The 23,013-nt window shown below is 35.8% G+C and overlaps 1 protein-coding gene across 6 annotated transcripts in view; it reads right to left on the bottom strand.

The window, feature by feature from the left end:
- The window catches only part of EPHA7 (EPH receptor A7), a 171,975-nt gene that overhangs the window by 76,692 nt on the left and 72,270 nt on the right, over positions 1-23,013 (bottom strand). Inside the window, exon 6 of one of the 6 annotated variants that reach the window (XM_023756517.1) lies at positions 18,981-19,800. The exons of the other annotated variants lie outside the window; for them this stretch is intronic. Within the exon in view, the coding sequence (XP_023612285.1) occupies positions 19,754-19,800 (47 nt within the window). The 3' untranslated portion in view covers positions 18,981-19,753. Of the gene's footprint in view, positions 1-18,980; positions 19,801-23,013 lie in introns of those variants that run through there. 6 annotated transcript variants of the gene reach the window in all.

Genomic DNA, 23,013 nt, shown 5'->3' on the forward strand with positions numbered 1-23,013 from the left:
CAGTCAGGGCGGGCTTTGTCATGGGTGCCAGCACCTCCAAGTTCACATTCCTCCTCTGCAGTCACCCCGACTATCCCACCGTTTCACTGAGAGGACGGACCTCCCCGCCTCCTCTGGGTTCCCGATATTGAACGCTGACTGAAGGCATCTCAGCAAGGGCCAACCCGCGCCCACCAGGTGTGTCTGTCCGCACCTGCTCCCACCTCAGCACTTGCATTAGCCCCACAGAGGCGATCTCGTCGCTGCACTGGCCTCTACGGGAACAGGGCTTCACCACTCCACCCTCTCACTGTCATCTCACAGGCACCCACCCTGAGCACCCAGACACGCTGAAAAGAATGTGAGCATGCCGGAGGGGATATGCACACATTGTGTGGGGGACGTAGGCATGCCAGGGTTGACGGAAGTGCAGCAGAGGGGTGAGGATAATGTGCAGGCGCTATGGTCCGGGACTGTTGCGGGTGTGCGTGGGTGAGTGCGCGCTGGGGGACATTCGCACCGGAGGGAGGGGGAGAGGATGCGGCACCAGAGGCCTTCGACCTGCATAGATCTGCAAACCTGAGCGGCGTGGTCAGGAGGACGTCAATCTGGGCCACCATGGTGGCTGTCCCTGCAATCGTGCACCTTCTGGGCCAGGAGGCAGGACTGGTGCAGTCGCTCCTCGGGACTGATGGCCCGCAGGCTCTGCTTGGCACCACTCACAGATGCCACCGCCATGTGGGGAGTACAGGCCACCCTCCACCAGACCCTGCCTCCCTCGCCCCTGCTGCTGTTTGCCCAGGGCTGGCTTGGGGCAAGGGCAGCAGCCATTGGGAGCACTCACAGCTGCTGCTGCCGCCATGTGGGGAGTACAGGCCGCCCTCCAACAGGCCCGCCTCCCCTGCTCCAGTCCCCACTGCTGCTTGCCCAGGGCCAGCACTGGACAAGTGGCAGCGGCCATTGGGAGCACTCACAGATGCCACCCCATGTGGGGTGTACAGGCCGTCCTCGCCGGGCCCGCCTCCCCTGCCCCCCTCCCCGCCCACCTACATCTGCTGCGTGCACAGCCTGCTGAACTGTCATTATGTGGTGGCATCCCAGACAATTTGCATATTCCTCTATTATTAGTATAGATATGAACAAGTTTTGCCCCACCTACTTTTGCCCCACCCTGCATATACATATCATTTATACTGTATGTAATTTATATATTACATATCTATAATGTACTGTGTATAATTTATACTGTAGAAAAATGATATAAACAAGTAAAGTTTAAGATGGGTCTTTAAAGAGAGAAAATATAGTGTTAATTAGTTTTATTTTTTAAATTCAGAAAAAATAGTCCAATAAAAATTATATAAAATTAAAGCAAGTATCTTTTATAGTCTATTCATAGCAATTCTTTTTTATCTTGTTTTATAACAAAGATATAAAGCTCCCTGGAGAGGCCAAATTATTATTTATTTTAGAGGGGTGCTTTTCTGATAAATATACTACAATTTTGCAGATACATACTCTCTCAGACAATTCCTAAATCTGAACTAACTACATCATGCTCACTAATGAATATGTTTTTCCCAAAACCAATATTTTCGTAAGGAAATATTTTTTAAGGAGTGCAGTTAGGTCTGGTTATATCAAAGGATGAATCACGGAGGCATAGAATCACTACCTTATCCTGATTTATACCTTTAAAACCTGGGTTCCTAAATCATGAGTTCACTCACTGCATCAAATCAAGATCAAAACCTCTGCTTGGATTCAGCGACTCATATAAATTTCTACGGTAAACCTTCCAAAAGTCACCAGCAGATACTTTTACTCATTATGGTAAGAAGTTTCAAGTATTTAGGTGACATTCTGTTCTCAATTGTGTGTGTGTACACATGGGGTTGTTCATGTGAGTTTTAACAGTTCTATTAAATATATTTATTAATGCTACTTAGGACTCACATAAAACATCAGTCAATCAAATTGGGCATAAATTTAATTTAAAAGCTTGAATTCAGATTTTACTAATACAGTATCCAAGGGGGAAAGCAAACAAAATGCATGATGTGAAAAATTTTTCATAACTGCAATTATGGCTTTTGCCCACTGATCCCAATTCAAACAATTTCAAGTCTGAAACACAGAACATTTTGAGTACATGTACTTAAGAATTTTGGTAAAATAGTTTATTTCTAAATATTCATCTCTCTATGAAATAAATGAATCAGTAGACTACCTTAATCAACCAAATGTACATGCTCTGAAACTTAAGAACATACAAGCTATTATTTCATACTCAGCTGGCCTTGTATCCACCTCAGTGTGGGCTTAAATACTGGCATCCAATCGGGTAAAATGTTTTCAAATATATTTGGGACTCCTGCCATTCTTCCCCAAATGCTTTCCTGCTTTTTCTCAGTATTCTACTCATTATCCTCTGCCACTTCTTACAGTTTAGCTCTCGAGACCAAAATAATGACTTTAAGTATATAGAATATAAAGTTCCGGGAAATGTGCATGGCTTCATATGCTCACAGATATAGACTATTCATTAGGTACTAAATTTCAACGCACAAAGCAGCATGTGTTTCCTGGCCGACTGCAAACAAGACTTTGGAAAGGCAGCTGTTTGACAGTTGCATTTACATATTCTCAGATTTTACGTTTGAAGTGGCAACTTCCATCTGCATTAAAGTATAGTCCGACAAGGTTCGAAAATCAGCAATGAGGGAACACTACCCCTAACCGATCCTACTGGCTTTCATACAGTGCTGCTCTTTAGCTTCTTTCAGTTTGATATCATTTTTGGATGTAGCTAAATGCCAGATACCCTGACAAACATATACTCTACCAGCTGGATCTCCATCTGCTCAACTAAACATTTTCACACCAAATCTGTGTAAAAAGCTATATTTTCAAAGACAGTTATCTACAACTGAAATATTAAAAGCTGAACTGCAGGCGTCCTTCCTCTTACATATTTCACATGCATTTAATCACAAATACAAAACCACCTCCAAGTGTGATCAGTGGTCTGCTTGCTCTATTTTGGCAAAAGTTATCTTTGGCCATCAATAAAGAGGCAGACAAAGTTTTTGAGCACAAGAAATATTGTTGACATTTTTATAGAAGTATTGCTAGAATCTTTTCATGTGTTTGCTTAGGGGAAAAAACTGTAAAATTAATGTGAATGGAAATAATGTATTTTTAAAAATCTGCATTGTTTGTCCTGAGATAATTTTATTTGCTTACATGTGAATTTATTACCAAGCAGTATAGGTATAAATGGTTCAGAATCTTTTTAATTGGGCCTCAGTTATGCTGAGTAAAAAAAGTTTCTACCTGAAAATCAAATTAATCTAAGACGGTTCTAAAGAATACTACATAAACCTCAGTGGGTAACATATTTTAGGTTGGGGAACATTCATCTATAAACTATTATTATATTTTAGGAAACACAGAGCAGATGAAAGACAAAGTGTAAAAATATAGCAGTATTGTCAATGAGGCAAAAATAGGATCACAGAACTCATACAACATATTAGTGAAAATTCACATAAGATAATAGGAAAATTTTGGAAACAGGAAACTATATACTCTCATTACTGTGTACACCACTTTTAGATAAATTAATGGCCATGCTTTAAAAAAAATGTGTGTGTGTGTGTGTGTGTGTGTGTGTGTGTGTGTGTGTGTGTTGGGATACATAAGAAGGGTCAAGAAAAGAATCAAGAATGATTTCAAGATATACACAGAGAAATACAAATCTACAGTTCTTAGAACCAAGGCAAGCAAACTTAAGCATTCAGAACTTTGATATTTCTTTCAAATCAAGTCCTTGGCCAGAAAGCAGCAGGAAATGCTTGCCTGCTCATTGCAAGAGTAGAAGAGAGGTTCATTTTTTTAAGAGGGAGAAGGGACAGGTATAAACCCTGTATCCATAGATTTCCCCCTCACTATTCTGTTCTCTACTTATTAATAATCCTTAAACATTATTTCCAATAAATATGCCTTTTCCAAGACTGAGATTATGTAGAATTTAGCTTTCATCTCTGAACTTCCCCTAAGGAGAAAAAAACAAAAGATCTCAATCACAATACAGACAGATACCTACCTTGTAGACCAACATTTATTTTAAGCATCTACCAGCAGAAACAATTAGAATAGCTAAGTGTAATATAGGTACAAATACTTGCAAAAATATAGCTCAATTCAAATCCTAAATTCTAAATGGGAGACCAATGGAATTTAGGAAGAACTAGTTCTAAATGACTTATACTTCACAGAATTGTCAACAGTATGTCACTGCATATATATTGTTTTAATAATCAAAACTCTTTAAGTGGAAAACTCTTCACCTATCCTTCTAAAACACATAGTGTGCCCCTTTATCAAAAAAAATGCCAGGCCCCTTCTGCTGCCAGATATGTAGGCCAAAACAGTGATGGATACTTTACTCAGAATAAATATCTGCTAGAATCAATTATCTAAAAAATTCCATAATTACAAGCTTTTTTTTTAAATGGTAAAAGTTAGGATACAACATTCTCCTAAACTACACTGCTTTCCACTCTTCACACCTAGTCCTGATTTTGCCAAAATATGTCTACCTAGAGTACACAGGTAAAAAATAAAAGGTACAAATGGTAATGAACATTTATAAGATATCCCAACAAAATGAGTTACCACTTTTAATATCCAAAGAGATATATATTTAAAAATTGCAGTAAAAAAAAGAGAAAAGAAACTTTTTGGAATACACTGATATATTTTATATTTACTCAGATGTGCTTTGCAGAATCTGAATATATTTAATTGGCTAAAAAAAGGACTCTGAGTCACAGAAATATCAATGAAGAAAATTTGCTTAATTCAAGCATTTGCCAAGAAAAATGGTTATCATCAAACACATGAGATTAAATAATTATCTGTTTTCTTTGCTGGCTCAAGATAGATGTAGATCTGATGCCTGCGATTAGTGAAAAAATGACATAACATTTTGTCTTTGCCATCAGCGAGATCCATCAAAGATTCAAGAATAATAATTCTAGATTTATAAACTGCCTGATATCTTTACCAAGCATTAGCCATATAGCAGATAATTCTATTCATAGACCAAGGACATGTAATGAATATCTCATAAGAACTTAAGAATAACCTCACGGTGAAAGTGGAAGGAAAAGGGAAAGAGATTGATATCTATCTCCTCCAATAATCGAGGTTCTGTGAGACCTATGACCATTTCATCACTGAATCCCCAGCTCTCAGCAAATTACCTGACATATAGTAAACACTCAATAAAAGTTTGTTTAAAAAATGAGTAAAAACATAACCTGAATATCAATAAAACATTTCTACAATATTGTGTCATTTAGTAATATATAAAAAGTGATCTTAAATGATTTTAATATGGGTATTAAATATCCAATGAATGCTATACCTTGAACTTTGAAGGAAGGCTGACTCTCATGTGATCTAAAATTCCCCATTTGTGATGATTTCTAGTAATTCACTGAAAATTATAAGCAGGAGCAGGTACAGAAAGCAATTTTTAAAACTGAGAAATTATTGTCCTTTGAATTTTTAAAGTAAGATGATATCCTCTTCCCTCTTCACTTTTAGTGAGCAAGTTTCCTGTTACTGTGGGAATACACAGAGACCTGGGGTCTCATCATTACACATCACAGTTTTGGACTAAAATCCTTCAGTCTACTCCATGAACACAGAAATCTTGTCTTCCTTGCATATGACCTGATCTCCAGTGGCTGGCAGAGTGTTTGACACCTCAAGGGCATGTGCTATTTATTGAATAAACAAATGAATGGAAGGAAAACAACAGACACATTGTAACTAAAACTTTCTACGACATAAACCTCATAGTTTTGTGAAGATTCATGTGATGTCTTCCTCAGCTTTTTCCAAGTAAGCTAGACCCATCCTTTCAACTGGCATTCATGTATGACTGTGAGTCCCTTTGCAAGTGTGCACAGTACTCTGAGGTGGAGGGGACGAGTGTAGAGCAGAGCTGAGAGCCAGCCGCCCTCAGTCTACAGATTAGTGTGATCTGAGACACCAGATGTTCTCATGGGAGTTCGTCATCTCCAAAGTGCAGATCCCGCTCCTCACTTGCAGGGCCATTCGCATTTGTTTAACACAGATCACTGCCTCCTCCCTGAAACACTTTCTGTGTTTTCAGGGCATTAAACTGAATGTTCCTCCTAGCTCAGTGGCTGTTCATTCTCCGTCACTTTTTCTAATTGTTCTTCATCGCCCAGTGTCCCGGCACTCAGAGCTAAACCCTCTTTTCAAATGTCAGCTGTACTAATTCTATTACCTCATTTTGTTCCATTATTTTAATTTCCATATCTATACTGATAGTGCCAGGTTTATATCGCTAACCCAGACCTCACACATGAACTTCAGATTTGTATATCCAGTGAGAAGCAATTCCAGACATCTTAAACTAAGCATCTGCAAAACTGAGCTTCTAAACTGAGGTTCAAGCCTGACCCCCTGCAAATCCGCTGTTCCTGGAAATAGCCCTTCTCTGTTGTATTCTCATGACACTTATATGTCATTGAAATGAACCAATAAATAAAATGTAAAATAAATCCAACCATGTGTAACACACACACACACACACACACACACACACACACACACCTGTCCCCCTGCACCCGAGTTATTAGTAAATTCATCTTTTCAGTTGCTCACGCTAAAACCCTCAGAGGCACTATTGGTCTCTCTTTTTCTCTCATATCTCACATTCCACAGTCAGCTAATCTTGTTGATTCTATATTCAAAATGCATCCAGACTCTGACCACCACTCCTTCCATCCCCTTGCTAATAGTCCACACAAGCCAACTCCATTCTCTTCTAGAATACTGCAGTAGGCACCCAAAGTAATCTCCCGCTGCCATCACTGAGTCCCTCTTATCTATTCTTTTTTTAAATATATTTTATTGATTTTTTAGGGAGAGAAAGGGAGAGAGATAGAGAGCTAGAAACATCGATGAGAGAGAAACATCAATCAGCTGCCTCCTGCACATCTCCCACTGGGGATGTGCCCGCAACCCAGGTACATGTCCTTGACTGGAATCGAACCCGGGACCTTTCAGTCCGCAGGCCGACGCTCTATCCACTGAGCCAAACCAGTTTCGGCATCTATTCTTAACATATCAGCCAAACGATATCGTTAAAATGGAAGTAGATGGATGTCACTCCTCTGTTCAAATCCCTGATGGCTTTCCATCTCCATCTAAAGCCAGTGGTTCTAATGACCTACTAGGACCAACATAATATCCTCCGACCTCATTAATACCCTGAACTCTTCTACTCTCTTAAATCTCTCCACACCAGCTATACCCACCTCTCCACTGAACACACCAAGTGTGTTCTTTCCCCAGGATCTTGCACACCTTGCACCTCTGACTGGCACACTGTTCCTTCTATTGGTTTTGCTTTCATACTCAGGCTTTTCTTCAATTGTCATCTTCTCAATGAAGCCTTTTCTGACGACCTTTGAAAAACTGCAACTCCTCTGAAACTCTGCTCATGCCTTTCCTACACTGTTTACTTGGATAGCATCGTCTAATTTTTAAATATTCTATACAGTTAATATATGTTTGTGTGTTCTAACCTGTGTATGTAATTCCCACTAAAAGCAAAGGGCCGGTTTTTTGTGTCCACTGCATTTTTTCAGAACCTAAAACAATGCAGAACATTTGTGAACGCTGAATAAAGATTTTTGAGTGATAAAAATAAGTAAAAGTTTGATGAGAAATCATTTCACTACTGAATTTTCCAGTTGGAGAGAATTTGGGTGTGAGGGAATCCACGCCTTCCTAGAAGTACACCGTATGTCACACTCTATTGATTTTCCCCACTCAAAACAGAGGTGGCTAGTCTTAGCCAGCATTATTATCTTTGGATAACAAGATTTCTCCTAGGACATTGGTTCCTGCATTATAGCAATTTTAAAGCATAAGAGGGTCACTGTCCACTCTGGGCAATAATACATTCTCATTAGAGAATCCCCATGGAAGCTCGACATACTCACTGCATCCCCTCTAGGCACACAACTTAGCCATAGGAGGCAGATTCTCTGGGGACACAGGAGGGAAAGATGGCATTGTCTCCTTAAGCGAAGTACGCACACACCATGGTTAAAATAATGCTTTCACTAAACAACAGAACAGGCAAAGTTCTAAGTTCTGAATTAAAGATTAAATTAGGAAAGCAAGAGAAAAAAGGGCCCATTTTGTAGAACAAACGAACTAAAGCTGCATTATAAAACTCCATGTTTATCTTTCATTATGAAAACCACTTGTAGTGAGGACACCATACTTGTGAAAGTCTCCTCAGATCTCGCACACAGATCACTGCCTCTTTTAACACACAAATACTACACCTGGTGCAACTGACGTTAATAAAGTAATGTGTGTTTTTTGTTATGATTAACTTTTAAATTTTGTCTCAATTTGAAATTTTATATTTTAGTACCAGTTACACTGAATAAATATCTTCTTCCTTCAGATCTGTACTGTAATGATGTAATGAATATGTAAGATATGTAACTACAGAGTGTTTCTCAAATTCTGAATGAGGCATGAGCCATAAAACATTTATCATTTATCTTTTAAGCAACAGAAATAAAATTTTAAGTTGCTGATCATTAGTAGTTTTTATTTTAGACATAAAAGTTTGAAAACTTTTGTCAAGTAACATTTAAGCCAGGCCAAAAGCAATATTAATGCAAATATGAAAATAAAATTGTCATTTTTAGTCACACTAATACAGCAATTTCATATTGTTCAAGCGGTCTTCAAGAATTTTACTCACCTAATAAAAAATGTGAGTGCCATATCATGAATTATGAATTCTGGTATATTTGGATTTTTTCGTGTACTTTTCCAACATAGCTATTCTTTGTAGGATTTTGAAAATAAGGGGACATTTCCCAAAGTATACATTGCATCCATTAGAAAGTATGGCTGAGGTTAAATAAATTAGTGACTTGCTGGATTTTCTCAAATATTTTTATATATTTATTTCTTAGAGTGGGGGGAGGTGAAGAAAAGAGAGAAACACCGATGTGAGACACATCGATTGGTTGCCTCCTGCATGCAAGGACCAACACTTTAACCACTGAGTACACTGGCCAGGGCTCAAATATTTTTGATAACTATCTGTATAAAATAATCTTTCTATATGCATAGACTACTTCATACAATGAGAATGAGGCACAACCAGAAAGTCAAACCAGGTCAACTTGCTGTCCTCTTCCAGTACTCAACATTTGAAGTGAAATTAAAAAAAAAAAAGAAACAAAAAACAAAGATTCAGAAGACACTAAGTAATAATATTGAATTAAATTACAATCATACCTCAGATATATTGCGGGTTTGGTTCTAAACCACTGGAAAAAAATGAGTATTGCAATAAAGCAAGACATAATAATTTTGCCTGTGGAAGGTCTTGCCTTCAATTTGTAAAAAAACACATCCTCAAAGTGCAATAAAGTGAGGTCTGCCTTGTATTACAATGTAAATTCTTGCCTAATACATAACCAGACCTATCACTTCACATTGGTCAAAAGAAAAAACTATGCTTTGGGGGGAAATGGAGAAAAATATCCCAGTCAGTAAGATGAGGGGAGATTACTAAAGGAAATTGGAATAAGCCTTGTTATACAATGTTAAGCATACCCATTAAAATTATTTTTGAAACAGTGCATAAAGTGGTAATCAGAGTAAGAAGGTGACTCTCTTTGAAGGCAAACAATTTTATTTCTTCTCTTCTTTGTTAGCTTGGGCATCAGCCTAGAAGGTATCTCAAAAGAGGCCAAAGATATATAAAGTCCTGGTCTTAGGACTTTACAATGTGGAGAACATGCACACCTAATCAATGTCAAGTATTTCTTAAGTAGCTTTAATTAGAAGATCTGTCTGATCAAGTTCACATTCAAATTGGGCCTATAGATCAAACATTTCAATACAGTAATAACTATTTGAAGAAAAGTATCACAGAAATTGGAGAGTAAATAGGCAATATATGAATGAAGTAAATCTTAAGGCTTAGGTACAACTTTTGACAAATAAAGTATAAATCAGAATACTGGAAATGGAGATATCACTGTACTTCAGAAAAAGAAGTAAACAAAGATGGACTAGTAGTTTTTCTCTAGTTTTATTTTCCATATATATGTTCACACCACTATAATAAAACTATGTTTTCTAAGGTCTCCAATGATTTATTTCTAGCTAACTAAGAATGTCTTTTCTCAGTTTTCTTCACCCATAAACCCTTTCCAAATTCTGCAATTCTTGAACACATGCCTTCTGAAATATGCAGATATTATCTTTAGCAGAAAACAAATATAAAAAGCATGACCTGGAGTTCACCTAAATCCAACATATACATAGGTCTTTTTTAATTTTAGAACTTATTTAGAAAAAGAGATTCCTTCTAGAATGAATAGTAGATTTATTCATGTACAAACACATATTTTTCACAGAAATGATCATGGAGAATTAAAGAGAAAGTCCGAATAACTGAGAAAGAATTATTTCACCTGAAATATACAAACTATTGAGGCAATGGTGGTTTCTCACCCAATAAGTTCCTCAATATAATGTGTGTGTGTGTGTGTGTGTGTGTATGTGTGTGTGGCAAATAGGAATTCAACTACATTGTACATTTAGTTTATCAATGTTTTATTTCTTCAAGGTATGCATTTTTCACTTTTCAGCTGCTAGTGTGAACACTCTGTCACTTTAGATGTTCCATAGTATCCACAAGCCAATACTTTCATTATATTAAGTCTGCTTTAAGGGGAACATCGACAATTCTAAGGCACATTTACTCATATAGTTCAATTCAATATAAATCATATTAATACATTTTCTCAAGAAATATGTATTATGCACCTTCTACTTACCTGATCTTGTTAGCTGCTTGACTTTAGAAAACATGTTTAATAAGAGTACTTGTTTAAGAATATTTTCACAGAATTGGACTCAAAATATGTTTACAGTGGAGCTCAGTGGACCTGGTGGGAGCTGAGGAGTGGGAATCAATCAAGCACACCATAAATAAAAACGAGTGATAAGTCTTGAGAAAATTAATAAAGTAATAATGTCACAAAATAAATGCAATAATGAAAATTATAACTCTTCTTATCCTCTCTCTCACAAGTTACATTTCTGCTAATTCTGGCTATGACCAAAATGATCAGTTATTTATAGAATGTGAACTTTATTTGTAATCATTAATCTGAAATATTAAACTTTTACAATAATGGGAAATTCCATTTCTCTCTTTGCTAGCTGGCTTACATTTTAATTATATGCAGCTTCAACATAGGAATTCAACTATCCTATCTAATAAGGAGGAAATATGCCAATTGACTGCCCCATGCTTAAAGATGGCAGCGCCCATAGCCAATAAGAATGGGATATGCTAATTGACTGCCCCATGCTTAAACATGGTGGCTCTCACAGCCACAAGATGGCCGGCAGGGAAGGCAGTTGTGGGCGATCAGGCCAGCAGGGGAGGGCAGTTGGGGGTGACCAGGCCGGCAGAGTCAGGCAGTTGGGGGCAACCAGGCCGGCAGGGGAGCAGTTAGGCATTGATCAGGCTGGCAGGGGAGTGGTTAGGGGGTTATTAGGCTGGCAGGCGAGTGGTTGGGAGCCAGCAGTCCTGGATTGTGAGAGGGATTTCCAAATGCTAGTTTAGGCCCGATTGCGGGATCAGGCCTAAACCGGCAGTCGGACATTCCCTGAGGGGTTCCAGATTGGAGAGGGTGCAGGCTGGGCTGAGGGACACCACCCCCCTCCAGTGCACAAATTTCGTGCACCGGGCCTCTAGTAAATTTAACAAAATTTAATTTTTGTGCTACATAGGAATATATCTGTGCAAGGCAAAAGTAAGCAAGTTTTTATAAATAAGCAGGTTCTCTGCACATTCAGATAATACACCTTAAATTCTGAAGGCAAACACTGGAGATATTTGTTTAAAAACCTTAAATTTTCAATATAATTAAGTAAAAATATTATTCAGTATATTTTTGAATTTTCAAGTAAACTGATTCAATCAACAATATAAGCTGACAAAGTTTGAAAGTAAATAAACTGTTGAAAGTATTTATAAAGGGTTGGTTCAAATTCATTAAAATAATAAAATTAATTTCATATTTTTATTTATATTGATTTTATATATTTTTAGATAATTCTCTAACTTACATATATGATACCTACAATTTGAAATACTTTCCAATTACTAGGGAGCAAATTTACCATTTAATGTTGGGAAAAAATGTCTGAAGAAGCATGTTAAATGTTATCATTGTTCCTCCTCTGAGTTGAAATCATCCATGCATTACAACTAGGATGCTCTGAACCAAACCAACAAATATGAAGGTTAGGAGTGTGATGCAGTTAAATTTCTTTCCTTGATAACCACAAATATATTTGAACATTTCACCTTTAGACTTAATCCAAAAGTAGTGTAGATGGTGATATGCAGACTGTATTTAGAAATTTTCCAGTATGAGTATGCATCACATGCTTTTTATAATTGACTTTTTTCCCCAGGACAGCACAACTACAAAAATCAACAAAAGGAGTGTTAATATAACAGAGGGGCTGTATGACCCAGCCACTTTATACCCTTATCACCTTGAGCAATTTGCATATATTCTGCCTCATTCTGAATAATAACATAAGCCTCACAAAACTGTTGAGAGTTTGATAGCTAGGAAGTCAATAAATTGTTAACAGGAAGAACTGAATCACTTAATATCTTTTATGTATCTTTTAACTCTAATCTTAGTTTTTCTACTCTTAAAATGTATGGGTGTACTAAAGAAATATTATAAAAATTCTCTCTACTTCTGTTTTTAGTATTAGAATGAAATGAGACTTTCCATCCAAGGTAAAGCATAATCATCTGCTACACATGTGATGTATTACCTTATCTGTCCAGGGCTATAATATAAGCTTTTTGGCCTGACCAAACCTCGGACATGAAGTCTATTTAAAATTTTACAATTTCATTGGTATTTACATTATCATTATAAGAGCTTATTTAAAATTCTGGAATTAGTTGTTGTTTTTTTAAGCATTGAAATAATTGTATTTAAAAGCAACTGTGTTTTGTGAGGAAGACCACCAGAAAATATATAGAGTAGTGTGAAAAAAAGGGGGACAAACTTATTGGGTCCACAAATTAACCAAAAATTCAGGTACATTGCAATAATCTTCCAGTTTTGTTTTTTACTTTTAAATCCCATGTTATTTATAGCAATTAAAACAGATATAGAAAACAAGTGATACTTTCTAAATTCCTATGCTAACAATATTTTAGTAACATAAAAAACTATAAATTACACCAATTTCCTTTGTAATTAGTAAAAGCGTAGAGAGATAGAAACTATTTAATAATGAAAAATAGGTTATCAAGATACAAATTGCTCAAGGGGAAGCTCCCTTTTTCATCTCTTGATATTCAACAGAGGTGGTGGGATAGAGATCTAAACAGGAATCCTGCATAGAGAGACAGACAGACAGATGAGGTGTCTTTCTCTCTTTAACCTAGCAAAGAGGCACAGATATTATCCTCTTTATCCAAAGCAAAATGGATAATGTTTAATTGTAATTTATATGTTTTAAAAGCACACTTAAAGTATTATCATAAAAGAGAAAAAAGTTATATAGGTCACACAGTGTTCTGAGTACCAAAACGTGTAAGTCTTTCAACTTCTGTAAGGCCATTTAATATAAGGAAAAAATAATAATAGCCATCATATAACTTTATTTACAACATTGTCCTTGATTTTTAGGGTTGCCCGGAGGAACATCCCTTACCCTCACTTCAATGACTTCATCATCAGTAAACCAGGCAGGTTCAAGGCATACATGACAGTTTCAGATTCTATTCATTTGCCACATGCTACAAACTGCTTTGACACAGTGTGCCCATCCCTTTGAAAACCTAGTGGGTAGTTAAATGTACAGCTAGACAAAGCCTTTTGCACCTTGTAAAAACAGGAGAAAACAGTTTTTCCCTCCAATCAACTTCCTTACCAGCTACTGCTTAAGCAGCTGAAAGCAACCTCTTGCTTTGAATGGCATCCGTCTTCAAATTTAATAATTTTACAATAAATCTGAAGGATGATGAGATTGATATAAATTGGATACTCTTTATAATATACCATAGGAAAGAAAGAAAAAAAATCAAGAAGCTTTTATCAGCCAACCTGTTCCTTTGCTATCTAAAGGGATAGGCTGGGAGTCCGTAGGAAAAAGGCATGTGTGAAGTATAAACCAGTAATTAAAAGTGACTGATGGTGTCGCTTTCCTGTATTTGGCCGACGGCACATTCACAACAGTGAGAATCTTTACGGAAGATATCTTCAACAACAGAGGAATGTATTGCTGCTTTGTTTTCAAAACCAGAATTCAAACCCTTACTTTCTCCCATGGGAGACTGACTCGGAACACTAGAGAAAGATCCTCAAGGATAAGGTTGCTCAATAATGTCAAAGATTACCCGTGATCAAAAGCAAGGTTCCCGTGACCGCACACCATTTCCAAAAGGTCAAAATCACAAGATCTTGTAGTAAGTGGATGTGTTTACACACTGGTTGAATAAGGCTGTGACAAAAGACTCCACTTTATTTCTTCGGAATACAGATTAGAAATGAGACCTGCTCTTCTGCGGGTAGTGCTTTGACCACATCTACCCTTAGAAAAAGCTGCCTTTACAAATATAAAATGAGTTTGGAACAAGTGCAGCATTTTATTTACAAAAATTTAAAAATATCTAAAGGAAAGAAAATCTGTTTTTGAAGAGCCTCTAACGTCTACTTTTTAAAAAAACACATTTGTATAAATGTATTTAGTAGATAACAGAGATTTCTGCCAAAAAACTCTACCAGGAAAATAAAATATTCCAATACTTTTCCATATCAAACAGGACTGTATCACAGACAGGGCTGTTGTTATTCTCACCACTGATCTCAAACCTGCAGCTCTCAGGTGAGATGGACCTCAGAGAGAGGACGAAATACCACAGGACAAAACAGCAGCCCCATCCTGGAGGCAAAGAAAGGAATTCTCAGGGAACAACTTGTTTTTTGTTCGCCATGTATAGGTCTCTTGAGATATTGGAATAGTGGCTTCCTATGGTAGCATCCTTCTTCCTGTGCCTAGCTGCTCGCCACCAAAACAAATGGGAGGCAGGAAGGGCAGGAAGAAGACATAAAAAGAGAGGGGGGTGAGAGGGAGGATCAAAAGAAAAGAGAGCTAACATGTCAAGCAGCATAAAAGTCTAAACAGGAGGCTCAAGAATATGGTCATGTTGCCAGAAAACCCCATCAACAACACCCCCCACCCTCCCCTGCCCCCAAAGGCAGAAAAGTAAAAAGCAAAGGAAAAAACTGAGTTATAGGTCAGTCCGGAACTGCTGTCACACACGATTCTGTCCAAAAATAGAATGCATGTTCCTCTCCCGTCGTTTTTGATTTTCTTGTGTTTTATATCTTTTGGCTTCCTATTTCTTGCCGCCTGTGTCCCCCCGGCCCCCCGGGTAGTTTAAGGTAGACTAAGCAGGGTGTGTGTGCATGAACGGTATAGTCAAGGGCTCATATTCTAGCCAACACAGAAAGAACCAATGGAAAAGTAGAAACCAATCAGAAATACACTGCCTGAGAACAATTTTCTGGTACGTATTTTAATAAGCTCATACGGAGCTACACAAGGGAATATTCCCGTGACTGTATGACTGTATACCATATTTGAACCATCAAAATTAAACTTTCTAAATTAGTATTTTAATAAAACATATTTCTCCTAATTCCAGTTTGTCATAAATTGGCTTAAATTTCATCCCCAAATATTTAAAATTTCCTCCAAGTTATAAATTATATCTGAATATTAAAAAGTAATAAAAAACAAAGATGGATCATTTTTTATTCTCTAATTATTTAATGGAGATGCATACTATATCTTAAAAACCTTAACAACTAAAAATTATTGACCTTAACAATCTTTTCAATTTATTTCTATCAAATCATCCTCTTCCAATTTTATACTATCCTAGTCGCAAAATAAAATAAAAATTGAGTCAAGTAGTGGAAAAGCCCTGTATTCTGATAGAGCAGTAAAGAAAAGTATATGTAGTTATAATAAAGAATTACATTTTATAAAAAATTAAACAAATATTGTTTTATATAATCCATATACACATATATTTTTGTACTACTTAATTTTTCTTTTCTTTTTTTTGAATAGAGGTTTGCTATGGTTATTATTATTATTTCTAATTCTTTTTTTTTTTAAATACATTCCATTGATCCTTTACAGAGAGGAAGGGAGAGAGACAGAGAGCCAGAAACATCGATGAGAGAGAAACATCGATCAGCTGCCTCCTGCACATCTCCCACTGGGGATGTGCCCGCAACCCAGGCACATGCCCTTGACCGGAATCGAACCCGGGACCCTTCAGTCAGCAGGCCGACGCTCCATCCACCGAGCCAAACCGGTTTCGGCTATTTCTAATTCTTTAATGTTAAAATTATTACATATGTTTCCTTTTCCCTCCTGTTGTCCCCTCTGCACTACTTAATTTTTTTAGAAAAAGTGATAAAATATAACTGATATTTACCATCATTTTCTAAAAGTATAACTATGTGAAAACTAATTTATTGTTAAATAGTGCCTTAAGAATTCAAAGTTAATTTTAAGACATATATACCTCTTGTTAATTCCTGGAATTCCCTGAATTATGATGATTTTGGCCAGGAATACTTTTATAGAAATGCCTGTATTTTTGTGGTCCTGATTATGGAGGGACTACATTTTGTGAGAATTAAGCCAACTTTAAGCTGTAGTACAATCAGCATTCATTTGCTAATTTTACTAAGATTGTGCTTTGTTAGTTAAGTTTATAGAACAGCTGGTCAAAACTCCAATTCTATTACATCAACTGAAAACTGCAAAGTGTTTTTATTTTATAATACACTTTTCATGTATTGGTTCATATAATACTGTTTTAACAATAAAATATAGATATTGCACTACTTGCCCGAGGTCAGAAAGCAACTTGGTAACCTGAACTGAAACATTCTAATTTGAAATCCAGAGTTTTAAGTCCAACTTGTCTGATATGCCTTTATGTCTATTTTTCTCTATATGCACTGTTATATAGACACTGTTTTATTTTGATGTAAGTAATCTGCTCAGCTCAATATATTTACTGACTACATAAACAGACTAAGCAATACATATTTTGGCAAGTCAATACATTGTGAGAAAAATCTACATTTAACAATATAGAGAAGAGAAGCAAAATTACTCAGATGAAATGTTTTTTAGTTAACAAATACTCCTAAAATTTTAAATTAGACCCTATTGATTCACTACAAGACTTTATTCAATAGTCTCTCTTATTTAAGGCTCAATTCCTTTATCTGCACACATTAAATTATTTATATTTGTTATACTCACAACTAAAATGGTATAACAGGGAACAAATACCATTTACTGAAAACATAAACTCTCATGACCCAGAAGTGCCAAAAATAAACTAAATGGTAGGGACAGTTGTTAAAAGGCCATAAATTGTTTGGTTGGATATTAATATTTAAAAGGAAATCTAACTACGTACTTAAGAGATACTCTATACCCAACTATTAGGGGTTGTATATGTTAATAGTATATTCATAGAGGAAATAATTTCTTTAACATTTATAATATATATTCATATATATCCATATATAATATATACATCTGGGTGTGCATGTGTGTATGTGTATACATATGTGTGCATGCACACACTTTATTGAGAAATTCACAATAATGAACTATTCATAATGAATCTTCCAGACCAAGTTAAATCCTAGTTAAACTGTCTTGTAACTTATAAGCAATTAGTATGAACATATATAACCAAAATAATATTGAACTAAATTATTGCATATGCATTCCAAAAATATCATGGATGGTAAAATATGTTTATAGTTGCAATTAAATCACTGTGAAAAAAACCCAGGAGACTCATTTCTAAAAGGCAAGGGAAACATTTGGATAAAGAAATACTATGTGATTTTTAGAAAGTAATGTTAAATGGTTTATGAATCCATATTTAACATAGATCACATTAAAAGGTGTTCAATTATTTTCATAAAAAACAAAGGGTCAAATTGTAGTTACACATTAAGATATATTTTTTTGAAATAATCTTAAATTTTAGCTGTGTAGAGTTTTGGTTTGACAATGAAATACTTATAACATCATGACCTATGGCCTTGTAGAAGTACAGGGCTGGGCTTTGTGAGAGAGGTAAGGGCTAGAAACAGAGATTTATGGAGTTAATTATATAGGGGGGATAGTAGAAGCTGAAAAAGTAGTTATCTTTTCCTCAGTATCATCAGTACAAATTTTTCACAAAATCTTACTGTGTAAACATTATAACCTATTTGGTCTACTATAGATTGGACTGACTTCTCTTCTGCTAACCAGGCAATCTTTGGCTTAAAATGTTGTCAGACATCACCTTCAAACAGCCAGCCAATGAATTGATATTATATTTAAATTTGATTTTCAAGGAGCTCGGTTTTTTTCAAATGTCTTTAGAGTAAAACACTCTATAAACTATAAAGATAATTTCTAAATTAGAAAATTATAAATCACGTATTTAATGTGCTCATTAAATTATAAAACAAAACTATATCAGAAAGGCAAGTTATATATTTTAGAATTATTGTATATGTATGTGTGTAAACTAAGCTGGTAATATCATTGAACTTCAGCATTAATCAGTGTAAGTAAGGAAGGAATCAATATCATCAAAACAAAAGACAGGGAAAACATAAAAAGTGAGATATATTTTAATTCAAAATAAAGAAAATTATAGAAAACAGAGTATACTGTAGAAAGCACATTAATTTTAAGTCATTCTAATTTTGACCTAACCAACTTTTAACCAAAAACTTTTGCGTGGTAACTGTGGCAAATTTATATCAGCAGATTGATATAGATGTTAGCTACAGTGAACAATTTAGCACATATCCACACATAAAATGACATGCAGATTGGCTATGCTTAGAAGTGAAGGCTTTCCTGGTTATAATAATCTATAGGATTCATTGAATATGGAAGTGTACTTGTGACGTCAAATATAATTTAATCACAGTATCCAAGAAAAAACACACAAAACACTTCTAAGGCATGGTTCCAGCATTTGGAAGACCTCAGATCTCTTTCAGGGTCTGCCTGGTTAAAGACCCAAGACCCATTCAAGCACACATAATTCAAGAGGCCTGCCTGCCAGCAATAAAGGCTGAAATTGGATACTTGGTGAGATTAATTACCTAGATAGGGCTTGATAATGCAAGTCAAATGGGAATGTAATTAAAGTGCAACTTCCATGAAAATTATTCATTGCTGATGGATCAGGTGACAGATAAATCAAAAGGCATTTTACAAAAGCCTACAGGTTAACTTGAAGCAGGTCTTTCTTTTTTATAAAACTCTATAATTGCAGGTGTGGAATTTACTCTTGCTGTCCTAATCTCATCATGATCCTATAGGACAAAAAGGTAGATTGTAATGTAACCTCTTAGAAACAGAAGCCAATAGAAAAACCATTAGGATCATAGTTCCAAACAAAAGGTCAACTAGACTGGAACCAGGGGCTGGCAGCTTTGAGAAGAAAATATTGCTCGATGTTCTTACTATAATGGGGATTGCAACCATAAAAGAACAAGTGATGAATTAATCAGTTGACTAGTCCCCAGGGTGCAATTCTTGCAGATGAAAGACATGCTGGGGGAATCAAACAGAGTTATAAATTAGATACATCGAATCGCGTACAATATTTTACATCATCATTATCAAATAAAGCCTTCCTGGATGTGCTGTTAATTCTTTACTGTCAATACATTTATTTACAGTCTAAGAATAATAAAAAAAAATACACCGTTTTATAAGAGCAGGGTAATTTCAGTTACCCAGAGGGATACTAAATCTAATTTCCATGGTGGATTCTCTTAGGTGAGTTTATTACACATCTAAGAGCAGATAGATGAAACAAAATGCCCAATTAAATGATAGTTATTGAGAAATATGACTTTACATGTTACTCATTTGCTTGCTGTAACTAATGAACACAGTTTGCTTTTAGTGACCTTTTTAAAGACAGTGCATAACAGTGTTCTCGTTTGCAAGAATAGATTAATGCTGAACAGCAAAACCATGCCATCTAGTAGAGGGTTTATGGAATTCACACAAAAAAGGACAATTACTTTCAAGAAAAAATAATAACTTTAGCATTTTGTTAGACAGAAAACTTTAAATAATAACATAAATATGGATGTTCTTTTATAAACCCTAAAATAATTATGTAACTTTTCCAAAAATTTACACTTTATGTTTTATTTAAACTTAAAATAAGAAGTCAAATTCCCCTCAATACATCATCCATCTCAGTATAAAATAAAAATCCTCCAAATTAAAAGACAATCAGAATAATAAAACCTAAGTTGCACTAATACCTATTGGCAAGTAAAGGGCCCATCACAAATGTTCTTACCTATTTCTAACCAATATTTCTAACATTGTTGTAAATAAAAATAAATTTTACAGAGCAGCTCTTTCCACATGGTGAAAACTCGAGGTAAGAAAATGTTTAGGCAAACACACTTTTAGATTTTAGGTATGTAAATCTGATACATGGGGCCTATTTATGTTTGAAGTGCTATAGGTAAACCATAAAAATGCATCTGTCAGAGAATCTTCTGTTTATAGTTCTCCATTCCTAAAGGTTACTGATTAAAATTGAAAACAGGCATGGTAAATATCCAATGCATTTTATCAGCACACATTGCTCTTTATGTTCCCCGCAGTTCCAGTTAGTAACTTAATCCCAACCAAACTATAAAGTAAACTGTTCATGATTTGTCAGATTTAGCTGATGCTTATCCAGAAAAATGGGCTTAAAAAAAAAGTCACCAGGACACTATAATTAAGATCCGTTCATCCATTTCATCCCTGGACTGAGGAAAATAATGAAATATCAGAGTAGTAAGACTGCATTCTAAGGAGGCCAGTGAATATCTCTTCAAACATAACACCAGAAGGGACTCACAAATCATATTAATGTCCAAGGTCTGATGAAATGGTATCAGGGCTTTCTGTTCTTGGTTTATGTAATTTTTAAAGGTAAAGGAAAGGTGACTAAAAATAAAAGATAAAGGCTCAGTAGTATTAACATACTATAAACAGCAAGAATAACATTTCCAAACTTTTAGGTGGATCTCCTACTTTTTTATAAGGGAGGACGTGATATGGGGGCATAATTTAAAATGTCTGGAGGAAAGAAAATAAACTCAAACTAGAAGGAAATATGAAAATTATAAGCACAACAAAAATATGTATGTATGTAACTATGCATACTACCTATACACTATATATAGTAACAGACATAATCTTTATGAGATGGGTGTAACAGGTCATTTGATTTTATAGCAATATTTTATATTAAGAATGGTATATTGTATGGGATATTGTTATAGATGCATAGTTTATCTTTATACAATTAACAGCTTCCCTTTTATGACCTCTATTTCTGAGATTATCAGATTCTCAATAATGAAATTTATGGGAAGCTAAATTTGGGTTCTTAGTGATGTCAGGGATATTTGAAAATAGGATGAAATGTCAAAACAAGGAGAAAACAAGGTTATGATAATGTATTAGAAATGAAAAAGGCAGTCATTTTTTTTCAAACAAAATTCAGACTCATACTCTGTCTTAGAGTCCTCGCCAGTCTGATAAATGTTGTATGAAATCAGCATAAAAAGTCATCTTTTATAATTCAATTCAGCCAACATTGAGCACTTACACCACCTATGCCATATTGCTAGGCTTTGTTTTAAACCATGGCAAATATGATAATAACATTTTCTATCGCAAGTTGTCTATCAAAATTGTTTCTCAGATCCCGAAATTATCAAATTCAATGGACTTTCTTTTGTCTTCATTCTACTAACCTCCTATAACATTTGAATCTAAGATCAACTGACCCTGGAAATTTCCCTTCCTTCCATTACTATCACAGACCTCTTATCCAGCCAGCCTTGGAACTCCTCTTTGGTCTTTACCATATGCTTTTCATATTCTCTCAACTTCTCACTCTCAGCGTTCTCAAAACTTCTCCCTCAAACTCTTTAATTATACCTTCATCTTCTCTTCCCAAGACAGGCCATTCATTAACTCACCATCCAGAGGTTTATGATTCTCAGATATATAAAATTTAGATTCCACCACCATCTTACTGTCCATTATCTTGGGACTGTATGTGCACTCATAAAATATATGAAGTTAAAAAGTACATATAGTAATAAATGTCTATATACACACCTATGCACAGAAATGCATCAGATCACATGATATAGCCTGATGTAACAGACAGTGAGGGTGTTCAGTTTAAGAGTATTATCACAACTTGAATAAACTTCAATGATGAAAAGGCTTAACCAAGTATCTTTGCAATGTATTATCATATATGATTGCCATTATGAATTCTATGCCCAGTCAATGATTTGTATTTTTCCACATGCTGAAATTCACGATCAAATATCATTAAACATCTGGACACTACTTATCTGATGTCCACATGCTACAGACAGTTAAGAACTGTGGAGCACTAAAGCTCTGCTGTTCCTCAGGTCTCCGTCTCTAGCCTCGTGTCTTAAACAAGGCAAGCAGCCACAGGCCTGTGTATACATCCCGCCAAGCACTTTATCACAGAACATACATCATCCATCCTGCCTTGTCCCTGATTAACTTTGTTGGGTTGCACCAATTACCCCTCCCTTTGTGACTGACCTCTTTGTAAATGGAGTGCAGGAAATATGGATAATTTTTCCTGGGTTTTTACCACTTAACTGATCCTTTCTTGCTTGCTTATAATAGTACAAAGGGACTCCAAGTCATAAAACAGTTGAAATGGAAATAAGTAGCAATCAGACTTTTGCA

The sequence above is a fragment of the Myotis lucifugus genome, unplaced genomic scaffold (genome assembly GCF_000147115.1).
Source record: "Myotis lucifugus unplaced genomic scaffold, Myoluc2.0 scaffold_96, whole genome shotgun sequence".
Classification (NCBI taxonomy): Eukaryota; Metazoa; Chordata; class Mammalia; order Chiroptera; family Vespertilionidae; genus Myotis; species Myotis lucifugus.